The sequence below is a fragment of the Sorex araneus genome, chromosome 3 (assembly GCF_027595985.1).
Source record: "Sorex araneus isolate mSorAra2 chromosome 3, mSorAra2.pri, whole genome shotgun sequence".
Taxonomy (NCBI): domain Eukaryota; kingdom Metazoa; phylum Chordata; class Mammalia; order Eulipotyphla; family Soricidae; genus Sorex; species Sorex araneus.
In genome coordinates this window covers 221,406,669-221,423,469 of record NC_073304.1, presented here as the reverse complement: position 1 = coordinate 221,423,469, position 16,801 = coordinate 221,406,669, and the positions used below count along the sequence as shown (strand labels likewise).

Sequence of the window (16,801 nt, the reverse complement as noted above, 5' to 3'; positions counted from 1 at the left end):
GGACAGCTTTGTAAGGGTCTATCTCACAGTGATTCGAATTTTTTTTTAAAAAGACTCATTTTCTCTCACACAAGGAAGTTCTCTAATGAGCCACAGCCTTCACTCAGCAGTGCCATTCTTTCTTTCTCCCTCTTAATTTTTGTTTCGGGGTTCTGTCCGGCAGTGCTCAGGGGCTGCTCCTGGCTCGGGGCTCGGGGGTCACTCTTGGTGGTGCCTGGAGGAGTCCGCCTGGGCATCCAGCATACAGAGCACATACTCCTGGCTTTTGAGCTTCTCTTGGTTCCCAGCAAATTGTTTTTAAAGCCTTACGATGCTGCACATAATTCTGAGACTGAAGAGAGTATAAAACCACATAGGGTTGGCATGGGCCGCAAATGGGTCTGTCCGTGATAATAAAATGAGTCATTGAGTGGAAAAAGTTATCTTTATGCCATGAATTTCATAGTGGTTCCTGGTTGGGTTTGTTGTGGTTGGGATTTTATTTTTTTGGGGGAAGGGGGGAATCCAGTCTTTTTTTTGGTTTGTTTTTGTTTGTTCTTTAATTGAATCACAGAGATACAATTACAAACTTGTTCATGCTTGGGTTTCAGTCATAGAATGTTCCAACACCCATCCCTTCACCAGTGTCTATTTCCCGCCACCAGTGTTCCCAGTTTTCCTCCCACCATCCCGCACCCCTCCAGCCTGCCACAGAGGCTTTTCTGTTCTCTGTCCTTTAGGGCATTAGGGTTTGCCGTACAGATACTGAAAGGTCATCGTGTGTACCCTTTTGCCTACCTTCAGCACTCACTCCTTGTCCAGAGTGATCATCTCCAGCTATTATTGTCATACGGTCCCTTCTCTGTCCCGTCTACCTTCTGCCTCCCACATACTTGTGGCAAACGTTTGTTTTCTCTTGTCACGTTTTTAGGGGCTTTGCTGACCCGCTGACAATCTGGTTTTAAGGCGTTCGCATTGGGCCGGAATGATAGTACTGCAGGCGGGCGTTTGCGTGCGCGTGACCATCCTGGGTTTGGTTCCCGGCATTCCATAAAGTCCCCAGAGGGAGAAAAAAAAAAGAGGAATTTGCCTTATTTCCACACTTCATTTCCAAATTTATCTCTCAAATTGATTTCTTTTCTCTTTCTTCTTTTTTTTTTCTTTTTGGGTTACTCCTGGCTCTGCACTCAGAAATTACTCCTGGTGGTGCTCAGGGGACCATATGAGATGCCGGGGATCGAACCCAGGTTGGCCGCATGCAAGGCAAATGCCCTACCCCCCTACGCGCTGTGCTATCGCTCCAGCCCCTCTCAAATTGATTTCTTTTTTTCTTTTTTGAGGGGGGGGGCCCACAGCTGGCAAAGCTCAGGGGTTACTCCTGGAATTTCTCCTGGCAGTGCTCGGGGACCATATGGGATGCCGGGGATCGAACCCAGGTTAACCACGTGCAAAGGCCAATGCCCTCCTCGCCATCCTATAGTTCTGGCCCCCCCCCCCCAGTCTGTTTCTCTTTTATGGCTTCCCGTGTATGTCCTGTGAATATAATGACACACAGTTGTCTGGCCTTCGTACCTTATATGGGGACTGAAGTGACCTCCAGCCTGACGCACCAGCTCTCCTAGCATGCGTCGAGTCTTTCTGCGTTGGGCCTAGGAGAGACATGGACGGGGTTATCCCAGAGCAGGGGAGGCGCGCGGATGCTCCGAGTGGCATGGAGGGTGGAAGCCAGGTGAGAGCTCGGCCTTGGTAGCTTCCAGGGCTAGAAGCTTCGGTCTCTAGGTTCTCAGCAGCACAGAACAGGCACTTGGAAAACCACCTTCACAGGAGTAGGTGTGGCTGCTGGGTTCTGGTGGCCTGGTTGGGAGGCCCGAGGGGGCAGAGTCTGGGCTCGGGCCACCTCCTTGAGGTGTGAGCACTGGCGGGAATGGGGCGCTCCAGGTCTGAGGACTTTCTACAGCCAGAAGTAGCATCTCGCGGTGACAGGGGACTTGTGCAGAGTGTAGTTCGCTGGGTGATGACAGTAGAATAACCCTGAGTAATTTTTTAAGACTACGAACGTGTTGTGAATTTTAATGCAAAGGCTCAGTGATCTTGACCTCAATGGTATGAAAGCTTGTTGTTGTTGTTTTGGTTTGGGGGATACATCCGCTAGAGCTCAGGAGACCCTATGGTGCCAGAGCTCAAACGGGCCTCGTGTGCAGGACATGCGCTCCCGCCCCTCCACCTTCTCCCTGGCCCTGGAAAATATGGTTTCTGCTGTTGGAATTCTCTGGTGACTGATAGTGTGTGCAGCTGAAACAGTACATTGGGTGTGGCCGATGTGTGGGTTAGGGCGCTGGATTCTCAGGTTACTGTCCTGATTTGACCTTTTTTGTCCATTTTTTTGGGGGGGTCACACCCAGCGATGCACAGGGGTTACTCCTGGCTCTGCACTCAGGAACCACCCCTGGCAGTGCTCAGGGGACCATATGGGACGCTGGGAATCAAACCCGGGTCGGCCGCGTGCAAGGCAAACGCCCTACCCGCTGTGCTATCGCTCCAGCCCCAATTTTTTGCCCATTTTTTGAAATTTTTGCCAGTCTTGTTTTGGTCCTACTTGGACTCACTCTAGGCTACCAAGGTCACTTCTGGTGACCCTCAGGACTATGTGTGGGTGGGTGGGGGGTCAAACCCAGGCCTCCCGCCTGCACGGTATGCCCTCCCGGATAGGGCATTTGCCTGGCACATTGGCTGATCCAGGTTTGTTCAGGGAATGACCCTTGAGCACAATGTCAGGAGTAAGGCTTGAGCACTGCTGGGTGTGGGCCCCAAGCAGGGGGCTGGGGGGGGGTAGGAAGTGGCAAGATAAAGCAGAAGCTCTAGCCCACTGCCCTTTCAGCCCTGTAATTTGATGCTTTGTTTTGTTTTTGACCACACCCAGTGGCGCTCAGGGTTTATTCCTGGCTCTGTGCTCAGGGATCAGTTCTGGGCAGGGCACAAGGGACCATATGGGATGCCAGGGATCGAACCCAGATTGGCTGCCTGCCAGGCAAGTGCCCTGCCTGCTCTGCTGTCCCCCCACCCCCTTAGTAAAGATACACAGCAGACGGTCATGGAGGCTGTTCGCTAGCCAGGAGTCTGGTTTGCTGCATCCTCGGCCTGTCCGTGCAACAGGAAGGGGCTAGGGTGTGTCACAGTGGTCAGCGCCATCCCGCACACGCAGCTCCTGTGCCCTGCAGGCCGGGCGTCTGGGGCTTCCTTGCCGCCAGCCCAAGCTCCCTGGTGCCACCTGAGCCTGCCGACTGCTGCCCCCCTTCACAGATACTGGTCCGGGGTGATGTTCTGTTCCTCCATTCCCCCCCCCCTTTTCAGGACCGCCTGGTGCTTCAAATCCCAGTGCAAACCCTAAGGCATCAGGAGGATTGGGTGCGAGCGTGGAAAGGTGTTCCAGGAGACGACGCTCCCCAGTGTCCTTTACAACTAGTGGCCCCTGGAGCGCAGAGCCAGGAATAAACCCTGAGCATTGCCAGCCCCAAAACAAAACAAAGTCACAATCAGCCATCACGCTCTGGGCTGTGGGCTGGGGCTGGAGCTCGGCGGTATACAGCCGCGCTGTGCCTCTGAGGCTCTGGGCTCCATCCCACCAGCACCTCCAAAAATACATTTATTTAAAAAAAAAAAAAAGTCAAACGGCGGCCTCTCAGGAAGCGCGGGGATGAGCGCCTGCTTACAGCTCCCCCGTGGCTTTGGTGCCAGCACCTGGTCGGCTGAGGGAAGGAGGCACATGCATGAAAGCAAGAAGGATGGAGATTCCAAGCCCCGGGGCCGGCAGGGCGCTGGGCGCGTGCTGGTGGCCTGCAGGGGCCCCACCGTCTCCCGCTAGATGGACGGAGGAAGGGCCGACTCCACAGAAAGCTCTTTGTCAGAGTAGCTCAAAACATGATTTTTTTTTTCCCCAAAGAAACAAGCCCACATCGCTGTTTACTTTGTCTTGTAGTGGTTTGAGTCCAGCCAATGACACTGGAGCCAAAAAGAAGAAAAAGAAACAGAAGAAGAAGAAAGAGAAAGGCAGTGAGACGGATTCGGCCCAGGACCAGCCTGTGAAGGTAACTCAGGCCCCGCTCTGTGTGTTTGGGACAGTGTGGGGGCAGGTGGCAGGAGCAGTTTAGCTTGACCATCTCCGCTGGTGTCACGTCAAGATGGAGGCACTGGGGCTCTCCGCTGCCCTCTGCTGTCCTTGACCTAGGTGACGGAGCTGCCGTGGCCCCTTAAAGGACACCCACGGCAGGTCAGCCCCGGCTCCAAGCATGGCGCTGTGCACGCGCGCCCCAGTGCATGACCTGCATGTCGTGCTGTGCCCAGGGCCGTTGACTCACCCTCGAGGCGTCCCTGTGGCCTGGAGCAGTGGTTCAGCTATCCCCGATCCCCGCAGAGTCCACCTCCAGCCCCTCCGGCGGGGAACCACTGGCCTGGCGCTTGCACCCTGGACGGACATGCTGATGTGAGGCGTGAGGTCGGGGCAAGGTGGTTCTGCTCTGATTGGACCAGAAAACCTTTAATTTTAGGGCAGGCCCCGGGGAAGGCTGAGAGCGCCCTGCTCCTGCAGTGGCTCGTGGCCTCCCCAGACGAGATCGGGCGCGTTCAGGGTGGTATGGCCGTAGTCGTGGCCTCCCCAGAATCCCGTCTTTCCCTAGGTCCTCACACTCGGCACTACGCCTTCGTGTTACATCATAGCGTGGGAAGAAAAATGCCACCAGTCAGGTCGGAGCGATAGGACAGTGGGTAGGGTGCTTGCCTTTTACACGACCGACCCGGGTTTAATCTCGGGCACCCCATATGGGTCCCTGAACCCGCCAGGAGTAACCTCTGAGCGTCACTGGGCGTAGCCCCCAAAACCAAAAGAAGAGGCAAGTGCCACCAGCCTAAAGGGCTAGACCAAGATAGATAATTTAGGAAATTTTGCACGCAGAAGCTCCAGGCTCTGTCCTCAGCACCCTCGTGGTTCCCTGAGCACTGCTGGAAGTAACCCCAAAACACTTTGGGGATTTTTGTTTGTCTAGGGGTGGGTATTTGGTTGACTTCCAGGGGTGGGGGCAGAGGGGGGTTGATCTATAGCCTCTCACAAAATGGTTCATTTTGAAATTAGAAAATTTAAACAAAATGCTATTCAGTCGTTCTCCCTTTTTCCTCTTTATGACTTACGCAGCTCGTTACATGGAAAATTCTCATTATGTCTGATTTAGGAAGTTGTACAGGGAGCAAGCAGAAGGAAATCGCCATCCCTCCTGGGGCAGGAGAGGCAGCTCACAGGCCAGAGCTCCCGCTGTGCATGCAGGAGGCGCAGGCTCCATCCTGAGCGCTGCCAGGAGCAGTCGCTGAGCACCAAGCAGGGGCTCGTGCCCTGAGCTCTGTTAGAACAAAAGCAAACTTAAAAATAAGATCACACTGGACCTGAGTGATAGCGCCTCCTATCTGGGGTTCAGGGCTCAGGCCCTGACATCCCACATAGTTCCCCAAGTGCTGCCAGGAGTGATTTTGGAGCGAAGAGCCAGAAAGCTCGAAAAAAATCACACTTGGTCTTACCTCCTAGGAATAAACAGTTATTTAGCCTTTCTCTCTTTCAAAGTAAAAATGAGGAAATAGTTTTAAGATTGATGTCAGAAAGACAGAGTCATGCAAAGACTTGGGCCACCACAAGGGCCTGAACCCAGCACCACAGACAGGCCCCCAAGCACTGCCACGGCCGGAAGTGGGTGGGGGAACGCCTAAAATACAGAAAAGTCACAAAATTATTCTTTTTTTTTTTTTGCTTTTTGGGGTCACACCCGGCGATACACAGGGGTTACTCCTGGCTTTGCACTCAGGAATCACCCCTGGCGGTGCTCAGGGGACCATATGGGATGCTGGGATTCGAACCCGGGTTGGCCGAGTGCAAGGCAAACGCCCTACCTGCTATGCTATCGCTCCAGCCCCCACAAAATTATTCTCTTGCACCTGATACAACACCCAAAAGCCATAAAAGAAAAATAAATTTAAGAGTTTCCCATAAAAGTTTAAAGATGCAGCCGTGGGGCTGGAGCAGTAGCACAGCGGGTAGGGTGTTTGCCTTGCACACGGCTGACCTGGGTTTGATTCCCAGCATCCTGTATGGTCTCCCAAGCACCGCCAGGAGTAATTCCTGAGTGCAGAGCCAGGAGTAACCCCTGTGCATCACCAGGTGTGACCCAAAAGGCAGAAAAAAAAAAATGCAGCTGTGTCAGATTCTGTTCCTGCCTCACCCCCAGGGCTCCTGGTGCTGATCCAAACAGCCGCCACAGGAGCGCTGGGCCTCAGGGATAAATTTGGTCACAGACACCCCAAAAACAAACAAAATGATAAAAGATAAAAAGCTGGGAAAACATGAGCAATGCATGAATAAATTTAAATAATGTGAGCAGGTAGTTCACAAACAATAAGATGTTCCCTCAGAATATGACAGGCCGGGTAAACTCACAGTAACATTGCAGCAATGTTTGTTCTCCTACACAGACAGAGATTGAGATGTGATAAATATTTGGCTTGGGGGCCACACCAGCTGTGCTCAGGGATCACTCCCGGCTTGGGGAGACCATCTGGGGTGCTGGGGATCAAACCCAAGTCAGCCCGATGCAAGCCAAGCACCTCCAGGTTTGATAAATCTTACCCTGAGGGGCTTCAGAAACACTGCTCCCTGAGCTCATCAGTGCTTTTTTTTTTTTTTTAAGCAAACAAGTTGTTGATAGAATTTAATTTAAGGTGTTTATAGCCTTTGACCCGTCAAAGCTCTCTCAGACTTCATCTCAGTAAACACAGATGCACAGGAAAGTCCGTTATAGTTTAGTTTGTAAAACTGGAGAACAAAACCTTCAGCATGCCTGTGAGGGTACTGGCGGAGTCTCCTGTGGACCCGCGCAGTGGCCCTGAGTGGCCAGCACAGCCCCGGCGTGTCCCAGTCTCCCGAAGGGCTCCCGGACGTTGTCTTTAGGGAAGAGCGTTTGGTAGGATTAACCCTTGTGGCCCGGTGTCAGGCTTTGAAAAGTGTGTGGGCATTTGGAAATTTTGTGCAAAAAAAAACACAAAGTCTGCAATTGCATGTGTCTCTCCTCACCCTTCTTACCCTCTCCTGTCTCAAAAGACAGCTTCTGACGACAGGATCTCGTCTGCGCTTCGGGGCTGGAGGGGTTTGACTTGTCCTAGAGTGTTCAGCGTCTCTGCAGTGTCTGAAAGTTCTCACGCAGCACGTGTCGATTTTGACGTCAGACAGTGCAAAGCTAACGCAGGGAGAAACTCCCACCCACTGGAGGGCCCCTCCTCAGTGTTCTCTGTGGTTCCCGTGTTCTCGGGGACCTGGGAGAGTCAGACACAGGAACCACACCCTGTTCTTGGATTTTGTCCCATAGCTCTTGAGCTTGTCATTAATGAGAAGGACCCGATGGCATGAAGGCCTTTTCTCTTCCTGACGTTGTTTTGTCCAGATGAACTCTTTGCCCGCCGAGAGGATCCAGGAGATACAGAAGGCCATTGAATTGTTCTCAGTGGGGCAGGGACCCGCCAAAACCATGGAGGAGGCCAGCAAGCGAAGCTACCAGTTCTGGGATACGCAACCTGTCCCCAAATTAGGTATGTCTGTCATGTCCGTCTCCCCGCCCCCCCCCCCCGCCACAGTCTCAGGCATTGGCTTGAGCCGGTCACAGGTCCGAGGCTGAGTGTGTGAGGAGAGACAGACAAGGCTGGGTTCGTGAGTGGTTATTTTCAGAGGCTTCTGACCACTGTCCAGGGACCATGTCTGTCCCGGGAGCCCGTGTTTGGCTGGCCCAGCTTTGTCTGCTGTGTATTGCCGAGGAAGCCAAGCCCTGGCACGTGAGGAGCGGAGACGGGTACCCAGGGGCCTGTCTCCCCAGAGAGCGTGTCGAGAAGCCGTCGGACTTACCTGGATACATGTTACGTCCTGGAGGGGCCCCAGTCTCTCAGCCAGTGCACACGTTTTTTTTTTTTTTATTTTTTTAAAAGGGGCGCCCATACTGGACAGTGCTTGAATGCCGCGTCGGGCCGTGTGTTAAGAGAGTGCCAGGGATACAGTTCACTTGTCATCAGCCGCACATAAAGCAAATGTCCTAGCTCTGTGCCTCTCTCTGACCCCACCACTGCATGTTTTTGGTTTTTTTTTTTTTCTGTTTGTTTTGGGACCTTATCTGCTCAGGCCTTACTCCTGACTGTGCTCATTCCTGGCAGGGCGCAGGGCACCATCTGTGGTGCTGGGGATTGAACCCTGGTCAACTGTGTGCAAGGCGAGCACCTTATTCCCTTTCTCTCATCCTCCACCGCATGCCTTTAAATGCAAGGCAATCTGTCGTTTTGGTTAGCAGTGATGGTTTGATACCTGGAATGCAGGTTTGTGCCACACTTTAAAAAACCGTAACAAGGGCTGGAGTGATGGCTCAGGGGGGCAGAGAACACGCACCTGGTCTTGCCCGTGGTATCCCCACAAGCGGCCGTGTACAGCGTGTACTGTGCTGTGCGTGTATGAAAGAGCGAGTCAAAGAGTCAAGTCTGGTGGCCTCCTCGGCTCTGCACAGCGGTTGCCTTTGGGCCAGGAGCCTGGGAAGTGGAGGTCAGGGTGTGGCGCTTGCCTTGCATAAGTGAGGTGCTGGGCTGGAGCCATAGCACAGCGGGTAGGGCGTTTGCCTTGCACGCGGCCGACCCAGGTTCGATTCCCAGCATCCCATACGGTCCCCTGAGCACCGCCAGGGGTAATTCCTGAGTGCATGAGCCAGGAGTAACCCCTCTGCAACGCCAGGTGTGACCCAAAAAGCAAGTAAATAAGTAAGTAAATAAATAAATAAATAGATAGATAAATAAAGCAAGAGTCGGTTGCCTCGTGCACACAGGGCCCTGGCGAGGACGACACGAGGCATGGGTCCCCGTGCAAAGCTCCATTCACAAAATGCACTAGACCTTGTGCGCCTTTAGGTGTGTGTACGAATGAGCTCTGAGTAGGAGAGCAAAGTAATTCCCAGAGCCAGAGTGACGTGGTTGACTCGACTGGTTTTTCAGATGAGTCTGATCTGACTGCAGGTGAGACCCGGGCCGTGTCTTTCGGGCACCCCCACCGCCCCCGCTCTGCAGAGGGGCACAGGTCTGCCCCAGGGTCCCTTCCCACAGGCCTGCCCTTCCCAGCAGCGCTGGCAGGTCCGGTGGTTCCTTGCGAGACTTGGAGCCGGAGCGTGTTGCCCCAGTGAACTGGACCCGCAGCCTGAGAGCTGACGCTGGCAGGGCCAAGATGGCGCCTGGCGCCACAGGCCGTCCCCGGGTGCAAGAAGGGGCCAGCACACTCTTTGCCGTTGACACAAAGGCAGCCTTGTTGCCTCCTTGTAAATCCATCTAGGTCAGTGGGCCTGAGCCAGGGCCATGACGGTCCCCTTTACCCCAACCAGGAGGCAAGAAGCCAAATGAGTCAAGATAAATGTTTGTCGTTCAGTCACTGGAGGGAGATTGTAGAAGCGCCCCAGAAACCAGCCACCTTGGATACCAGAGATTGTTCCGAAGCTTGGTCACACACTTGGCCGCCGGTGCAGGACCCCGGGCCGGGCCAAGAGCAGCCGGCACGACTTCCAAGCACGGAGTGTCCCCAGCTGGATGGGAACCTCGGCGTGGGTCGAGTCGTTGTTACAGGGGGACCCGTGGGGGCAGCTCACACTTTGAGGGTCTGAGCACCCCGACATGAGCCAGGCCTGGCCGGGGCGGCCCAGGAGGCAGCGAGGAGGGCTCATGGCGGGCTTTTCTTCCAGGGGAGGTGGTGAACACGCACGGGCCGGTGGAGCCCGACAGAGACAACATCCGCCAGGAGCCCTACACCCTGCCCCAGGGCTTCACCTGGGACGCCCTGGACCTGGGCGACCGAGGCGTGGTGAGTGTGACCGACGCTGGGGCGGGGCCAGGCAGGTCCGACCTCAGGCTGCCGGCTCTTGAGGGCCTCCTCATGCCCCCAGCCCCCCCCCACACACACACAGTGGCCGGTCTTTCCTCCCGTCCCTTACGCAGTCTCCCGGCCACTCCATTCCTGCCTCCGTGGCATGTGGGGTTTTGGCTGACTTCCTTAGCCAACCGCCTCCTGCTCTCTCACTAACCACTCTGACTCTTTGCAGTCTGTTTCCTGTCACCCAAAGTGTTCCCTGCCATGCCTGGGGCATCCAGATTTGTGAGATCAAAAGTAGCTTTTTGTCCTTCTGAAACACAAAGGGCTCCAGTACTGCTTGCCCCTTCCCCCTACACGCGTGCACGCACACACACGCAGACACACACACACAGGCACACATACACAGAGAGACACACACACACGCGCGCACACACACAGGCACACACCTGGCAGAGCGCTAAGCCAGCACCTTGTTTCTTTGCAGCTGAAAGAACTTTACACCCTCCTGAACGAGAACTATGTGGAAGACGATGACAACATGTTCCGATTTGACTATTCCCCCGAATTTCTTTTGTGGTGAGTTGTTTGGCTCCCTGACGGTTCTGGGGCCAGGACCACTCGGGGCAGGCTTCCACACTGAGGGAGGCTGAGGTCGCGTCGGCTCTTGCAGCCCCCTCTGTGTAAGATGAGGAGGAGGGGTGAGCCGCTAAGGTTTAAAAGAAGTTCCTGGGGCCAGAGAGAGAGTTCAGTAGTTTGGGCACCTGCTTCGCTTGCGCCTGGCCGGGTCAGTTCCCTGTACCATGTAGCCCCCCACCCCCACCCACCCCCGAATATTGCCAGGTGTAGTCCTGACGGCCCAAGTGCAGCTCCGCGCAAGCAGTACTGCATTCTTGGCCCCAGCACTGAGTTGCTGGCCTGGCTGGCTGAGTCATGCCTGGAGTCGCCCCCGCTAGACACTGCTTGGGAAACCCCCCAGGTGCGGGGCTTTGCCCACAAGAGAATTCAGCTGTGGCCCTCAAGAGGCGAGATCAGAACGAGACCCGACCGGGGAGCCCCGGGCGCCACACCCGCGGCCCCCACCCAAGCTGCCCCCTCTCTCCTAGGGCGCTCCGGCCGCCTGGCTGGCTCCCCCAGTGGCACTGCGGGGTTCGGGTGGTCTCAAGTCGGAAGCTGGTTGGGTTCATCAGCGCCATCCCTGCCAACATCCACATCTACGACACGTAAGCATCTGCTCGACCTGCCCTCCCGTCCTGGGCACAGCGGGCAGAGGAAGGACGCAGAGGGAGGGAGGGGTGGATGCAGCGGGGTGCTGGGCAGTGACCTGACCAAGAAGTGCCTGTCCCACCTGCCTGCTGGGCGGGCAGCTCCTGAACAGGGCTGTGCCGGGGCACGGGTTGCCATGGTTGATGATTCTCAGGTTCTTCAGTATTTTCAAGGATGAAAATATTTTTAGAGCAATAGCATAGCGGGTAAGGCACCTGCCTTGCACACAGCTGACCCGGATTCAATCCCCCAAACACCGGCAGGCGTGCTCCCTGATCATGGAACCAGGAGTAAACCCTGAGCACAGCCAGGTGTGGCCCAAAAACTAAAAAAGAAAGAAAATACTGAAAGCAAATTTTTTCACACTCAGATTGAAGTAGAACTAAATGAAGAGCAGATGAAGAAACTCCCTACCCAGAAGGAGGAGTTTAGTGTAGACTGGGTCAGGATTTAGGCTTGAGCGAGGGATTTGGAAGGAAAACTAAGTAATTGTGTCTAATTGTGATGAGGCTGTCCTAAAGTGTGCATATTCCCTTTAGTTCCTGAAGGCTGGGAGTTCTGTTCCCTCGGACCCTTACCTGTTGCTGGGACAGGAGCTGCCTGCCAGCTTTCCTGTAGGCTGAGGGGCTGTTAACTTTGTATCCCTTATCTTCTGCTTATTTAAGGTCTTCATGCTACTTATGTGACCATTAGCCTCTGATGTAGGGTAGGCGCTGGGAAACCACAGGCTCCTTCAGTCTTGGAGACAGCCTGGGAAATTGCAGGAATGTCTAGCATGGTGACAGCTGAAGTGGAGCTACTCTTGGCAGCTGACAAGGGGAAACTGAGGCTTCCTGTCCCAGGCAGCACGGGGCCTTCCAGCTTGTCTCCTGGTTTTCCTTGGATGCCCGTAGGAGGCAGACCCCTGAAATTGTGGGGCTCCCTGCCTGTTCAAGGGAACCTTACTAGGTCTTGGGCATTCCTCACGGAGACACCGGTCGCACCTCCAAGTCCTCTGCTTGCTTCCCAGGGACTGTTGGGTACTGCTCTGTGACAGCAGATGGCGGCCCTGGGGCCCCCAGGGTGGATCCCGGGCCCCAGCGCATGCCTGCCCCGTCGCCCTCTCATTGGCTGCTTCTTGCCCCCTCCAGGGAGAAGAAGATGGTGGAGATCAACTTCCTGTGCGTCCACAAGAAGCTGCGCTCCAAGCGGGTGGCGCCTGTCCTGATCCGTGAGATAACTCGGCGGGTCCACCTGGAAGGCATCTTCCAGGCTGTGTACACTGCCGGGGTAGTGTTGCCAAAGCCTGTTGGCACCTGCAGGTACCAGTCTCAGACAGACCGTGGGGGTGCGGGGGGCGCCGAGGGCCCACGGGAGCCCTCTGCAGGGGCGGGAGGCGCTGTGCGGCCTGGGAAGTGTCCCCTACCCAGAGGCGTCCCCGTCCCCAGCTCCCATCCTGACATTTGACCACGGGCCGGCCGTAGAGACGGCACAGGCCAGAAGCGCTCGCCTTGCGTGTGGTTGCAGCAGCTGCAGCCCGGGTCCGAGCCCAGCACTGCATAGTGCCCCCGAGCACTGCAGGGTGTGGCCCAAACATTTCTCCCCAGAAGTAAAATATGGGGTCACTGCTTGGGGTCTTTTTGCCTTTGCTTTTGGGGTGGTTTTGTTTGTTTCTTTTTTCTGTGTTTGGGCCACACCCAGCAGTGCTCGTGGCTTACTCCTGGCCCTGTGCTCAGGGGTCACTCCTGGAGGGCTCAAGGGGATCAGAAGGGGTGGCCGGGGAACTGACCCGGGTCGGCTGTGTGCAAGGCCAGTGCGCTGCCCATTGTACATCACTCTGGCCCTTTTTTTTCTTTGTTTTTAAGGAGAAACCCAAATCTGAATTTGAGGTGGGGGCTCCTCGCCTCAGCCTGGGGCTTGGGTTGTTGGTGGAGCGGGCCTGTCACATGGGTCACTGCTCACGGCCAGCTCTGCATGCAGGGGGCCGTCCGAGCCCAGCAGCCCTGCTGGGGTAATATGCTGGTGATCGGACTCAGGGGCTTCATCCTGGCAGGGCCAGTGCACTCGAGGCCTGGGCCCCAAATCTGAGGGGCTTTATTTGCAGGGAGCAGGGATGATAGGTTTGGGGACCACATCTGGCAGTGCTCAGGGGACTACTACATGTGGTGTCAGAGATGGAACCCGTCACTGGGATGCGGGGCAAGAGCCTCAGCCCCGGGCCTGAGTTTTTGTGGTCGTGTCCTGGCTTTTTCACAGGGTGACTCGTTTTGTTTTGAGTATGTTGTGGCAGGAGAACAGCCTTGCCCGTCTCCCAGGCCGCAGAGCGGGAGGGAGGAGACACCCCCCTGGACCAATGTGGGCAGTGAGGATCCTGTCCTCGGGGGTCTTGAAGTTGGGGGGGTGGGGGAGACCCAGCGGAAAGAAAAGTTAGGAAGGGCCTGGGCAGTGCTGCCCTCGGCAGGGGTCCCGGAGAGTAGGGCTCCCTCCACGCTGGCCCGCCGGCCAGGCTGCCTCTCCACCACCTGCTGGTCCTCTTGAGCCCCTCATGGCCCGGTCCTTCCCAGGATCCTCCAAGGACAGGACATCTGTATCCCCACAGGTACTGGCATCGGTCCCTGAACCCCCGCAAGCTGATTGAGGTGAAGTTCTCCCACCTGAGCAGAAACATGACCATGCAACGCACCATGAAGCTCTACCGATTGCCAGAGGCCAGTGGGGGCGGGGGCGGGGGCGGGAGGGGTCCCACCCACTCTTGGGGGGCGGAGCTGCTTCCTCTGACAGGTGTCTAGAGCACGGGGGTTGTCTGATTTCCTGTGGCCTTTCAGTTCTGCCCTGTGTCTGGGCCCCCAGGTATTGACAGGCGCCTGGAGCACTGGCTTGTCAGGGGCCTGAGCAGTAGTACAGCGGGTAGGGCGCTTGCCTTGCACGCAGCCAACCCTGGGTTCAATCCCCTATGGGTCCCCCTATCCTCCCACCCACCGCAAGCACCACCAGGAGTAATTTCTGGGCGTAGAGCCAGGAGTTGCCCCTGAGTGTGTCGGGTGTGGCACTAAAGCAAAACAGCAAGAAGGACGTTTGAAAAAATAAAAAAGAAGAAGGATGTTTAAGCCTCAGAGGCTGCGATGGAGCCGTGGGTGGTGCTCTCCCCTCCCTCCATCCCTTGTCTGGGTCTGCCCCGAGTAGGGAATCGCTCTGTTCTCTGGCTGTGTCCGGCTTCAGATCCTAATGGAGGGGACAGTCCCTCCCTCCCCCCCATGACACAGGAAAACCTGTAGTCAGCACAGTGATTGTGCCCCGAGCCTGGATTAACTCCCGGGAATGGGGCCAGCTCTGATAGGCCGCTATCGGGGTCATGACCCTGCACAGTCAGCTAAGGAAAGACTCAGGGTGCTGTTCTCTGGGGCCACAGTGGGGTTGCCCTGTAGGCAGGCAGAGGCCTTGCTGTGGGGAGGGGGTCCCTGCCTGCCCTAGGTGTGGGTGTGAACCCTAGCATGGCTGCTTGTCGGCACAGGATCCGAGGCCCCTGGTGTCCCCAGAGAGGCCTGGCTTACCAGGTTCCAGGTGACGGTGGAGGAAAGTGTCACTTGTCCCCACCTTTGCCTTCATGGTCTGAGCCTGTCCACCCCACCGGCTGTTGGCCTCGTTCCCGGGGAGCATTTCCTAGGAAAGTGGGCGAGGCCCTTCCGATGAGCAGTGCCCGGGGGCAGGGAAGAGTGTCGGAGGGGAGTGGGGCAGGTGGGGGCGCAGCTGGAAGCTCACCCTCCCCGTCTGCATTTCAGACTCCTGAGCATTGTAGGGGCTCGGGAGCATTCCTGGCTTCCTGCCGCGGGATGCCAGCCACACCCTCCCCCGGGCTGTGGCAACCAAAAGTGCCTGAGTATTGCCAGGTGTCCCGCAGAGCAGCCGGCCGCCCGCAGGAGGAAGGCCTGGGGTCGGGGCAGCTGTGTTTCCTGGGCCCTGCACAGAAGCGAGGGTGACAGTAGCTGGGGGAAGGGGCCGGAGGACCCTGGGGCCAGATTGTCTCGGAAGTCCAGGGCTGGGGAGGGAGGCCTCACTCGTGCAGCACATCTGATGATCTCCCTGTCTTCCCTCCAGACGCCCAAGACAACTGGGCTGCGACCAATGGAGAAGAAAGACATTCCCGCCGTGCACCAGCTCCTGGCGCGGTACCTGCGACAGTTCCACCTCGCGCCCGTCATGAGCCAGGAGGAGGTGGAGCACTGGTTCTACCCTCAGGAGAACATCATCGACACCTTCGTGGTGGAGGTGAGGGGGCCCCCGACCGTGCTCTCGGGCACTGGGCCCATCACGGGCTCTGCCCCGGGAGACCCAGGGTTGGGCCCCTGCAGCTCCTGGTCCCCTGAGCAGCACCAGGTGCTCGAGGGCATGGGAGCCCCTCCCCGCCCAAAGCAACTAAGGCGATGCTGGTTCGTGTCGGAATGGTCCTTTTAAAGGTCTGCCACCAGGAGGACACTGGCCTTGCACTCCATCAACCTGGGTCCATCCCTAGCACCACATGTGGTGCCCTGAGCCCTGTCAAACATAAGCCCTTAGTGCCACCGGGTGTGATCCAAAGAGCAATGTAAATAATAAAATGGTGGAGTTGGAACCGTAGTATAGCCGGGAGGGCGTTTTCCTTGCACTCAGCCAACCTGGGTTTGACCCCCGGCAGCCCATGTGGCCCCGTGAGCAACGCCAGGACTAATTCCTGAGTGCAGAGTCAGGAGTAACCCCTAAGCATCTCTGGATGTGGCCAAATATATGTATGTATATATATATGTATATATATATATATATATATATATATATATATATATATATATATATATATATATATACACACACACACATATATATATATAATTTTTTTTAATAATAAAATGGCACCCTTGGGGCCTGAGGGAAGTCTTCCCCCTGCTAGTCCTGCTAGTCCTGGGCTAGTACAACCAGGCACCCTAACCAAGCCTACCAGTAACCCAAACTTAACCCTAACTCAGCCCCAACATAACCTCAACCCCAACCCTAACCCCAACCCCAACCCTAACCCTAACCCCAACCCCAGCCCTAACCCTAACCCCACCCTAACCCCAACCCCACGCTAACCCCAACCTAACCCCAGCCCCAACCCAAACCTAACCCCAACCCCAACCCTAACCCCAATCTAACCCCATCCCCAACCCTAACCCTAACCCCAACCTAACCCCAACCCCAACCCTAACCCCAACCCCAACTAAACCCCAACCCCAACCCTAACCCCAGCCCCAACCCCAACCTAACCCCAACCCCAACCCCAACCCAGCCCCAATCTAACCCCAACCTAACCCCAACCCAAACCTAACCCCAACCCCAACCTAACCCCAAACCCAACCCTAACCCCAGCCCCAACCCCAACCCCAACCCTAAACCCAACCTAACCCCAACCCCAACCCTAACCTTAACCCCAACCTAACCCCAACCCCAACCCTAACCCTAACCCCAACCTAACCCCAACCCCACCCTAACCCCACCCTAACCTAACCCCAACCCTAACCCCAGCCCCAACCCCAACCTAACCCCAACCCCAACCCTAACCCCAACCCCAACCCTAACCCCAACCCAACCCCAACCCCAACCCTAACCCCAATCTAACCCCAACCCCAACCCTAACCCTAACCCCAACCTAACCCC

General features: G+C 56.1%; 1 protein-coding gene and 1 pseudogene across 1 annotated transcript in view; both read left to right on the top strand.

The window, feature by feature from the left end:
* Positions 1-16,801, top strand: part of NMT1 (N-myristoyltransferase 1) — a 36,500-nt gene that overhangs the window by 16,982 nt on the left and 2,717 nt on the right. Inside the window, exons 3-10 of the mRNA XM_004621015.2 lie at positions 3,956-4,064; positions 7,452-7,596; positions 9,765-9,883; positions 10,377-10,468; positions 10,996-11,112; positions 12,286-12,456; positions 13,734-13,842; positions 15,230-15,400. Coding sequence (XP_004621072.2) covers positions 3,956-4,064; positions 7,452-7,596; positions 9,765-9,883; positions 10,377-10,468; positions 10,996-11,112; positions 12,286-12,456; positions 13,734-13,842; positions 15,230-15,400 — 1,033 coding nt within the window. The remainder of the gene's footprint in view (positions 1-3,955; positions 4,065-7,451; positions 7,597-9,764; positions 9,884-10,376; positions 10,469-10,995; positions 11,113-12,285; positions 12,457-13,733; positions 13,843-15,229; positions 15,401-16,801) is intronic.
* LOC129403998 (small nucleolar RNA SNORA5) lies at positions 6,205-6,315 on the top strand (annotated as a pseudogene).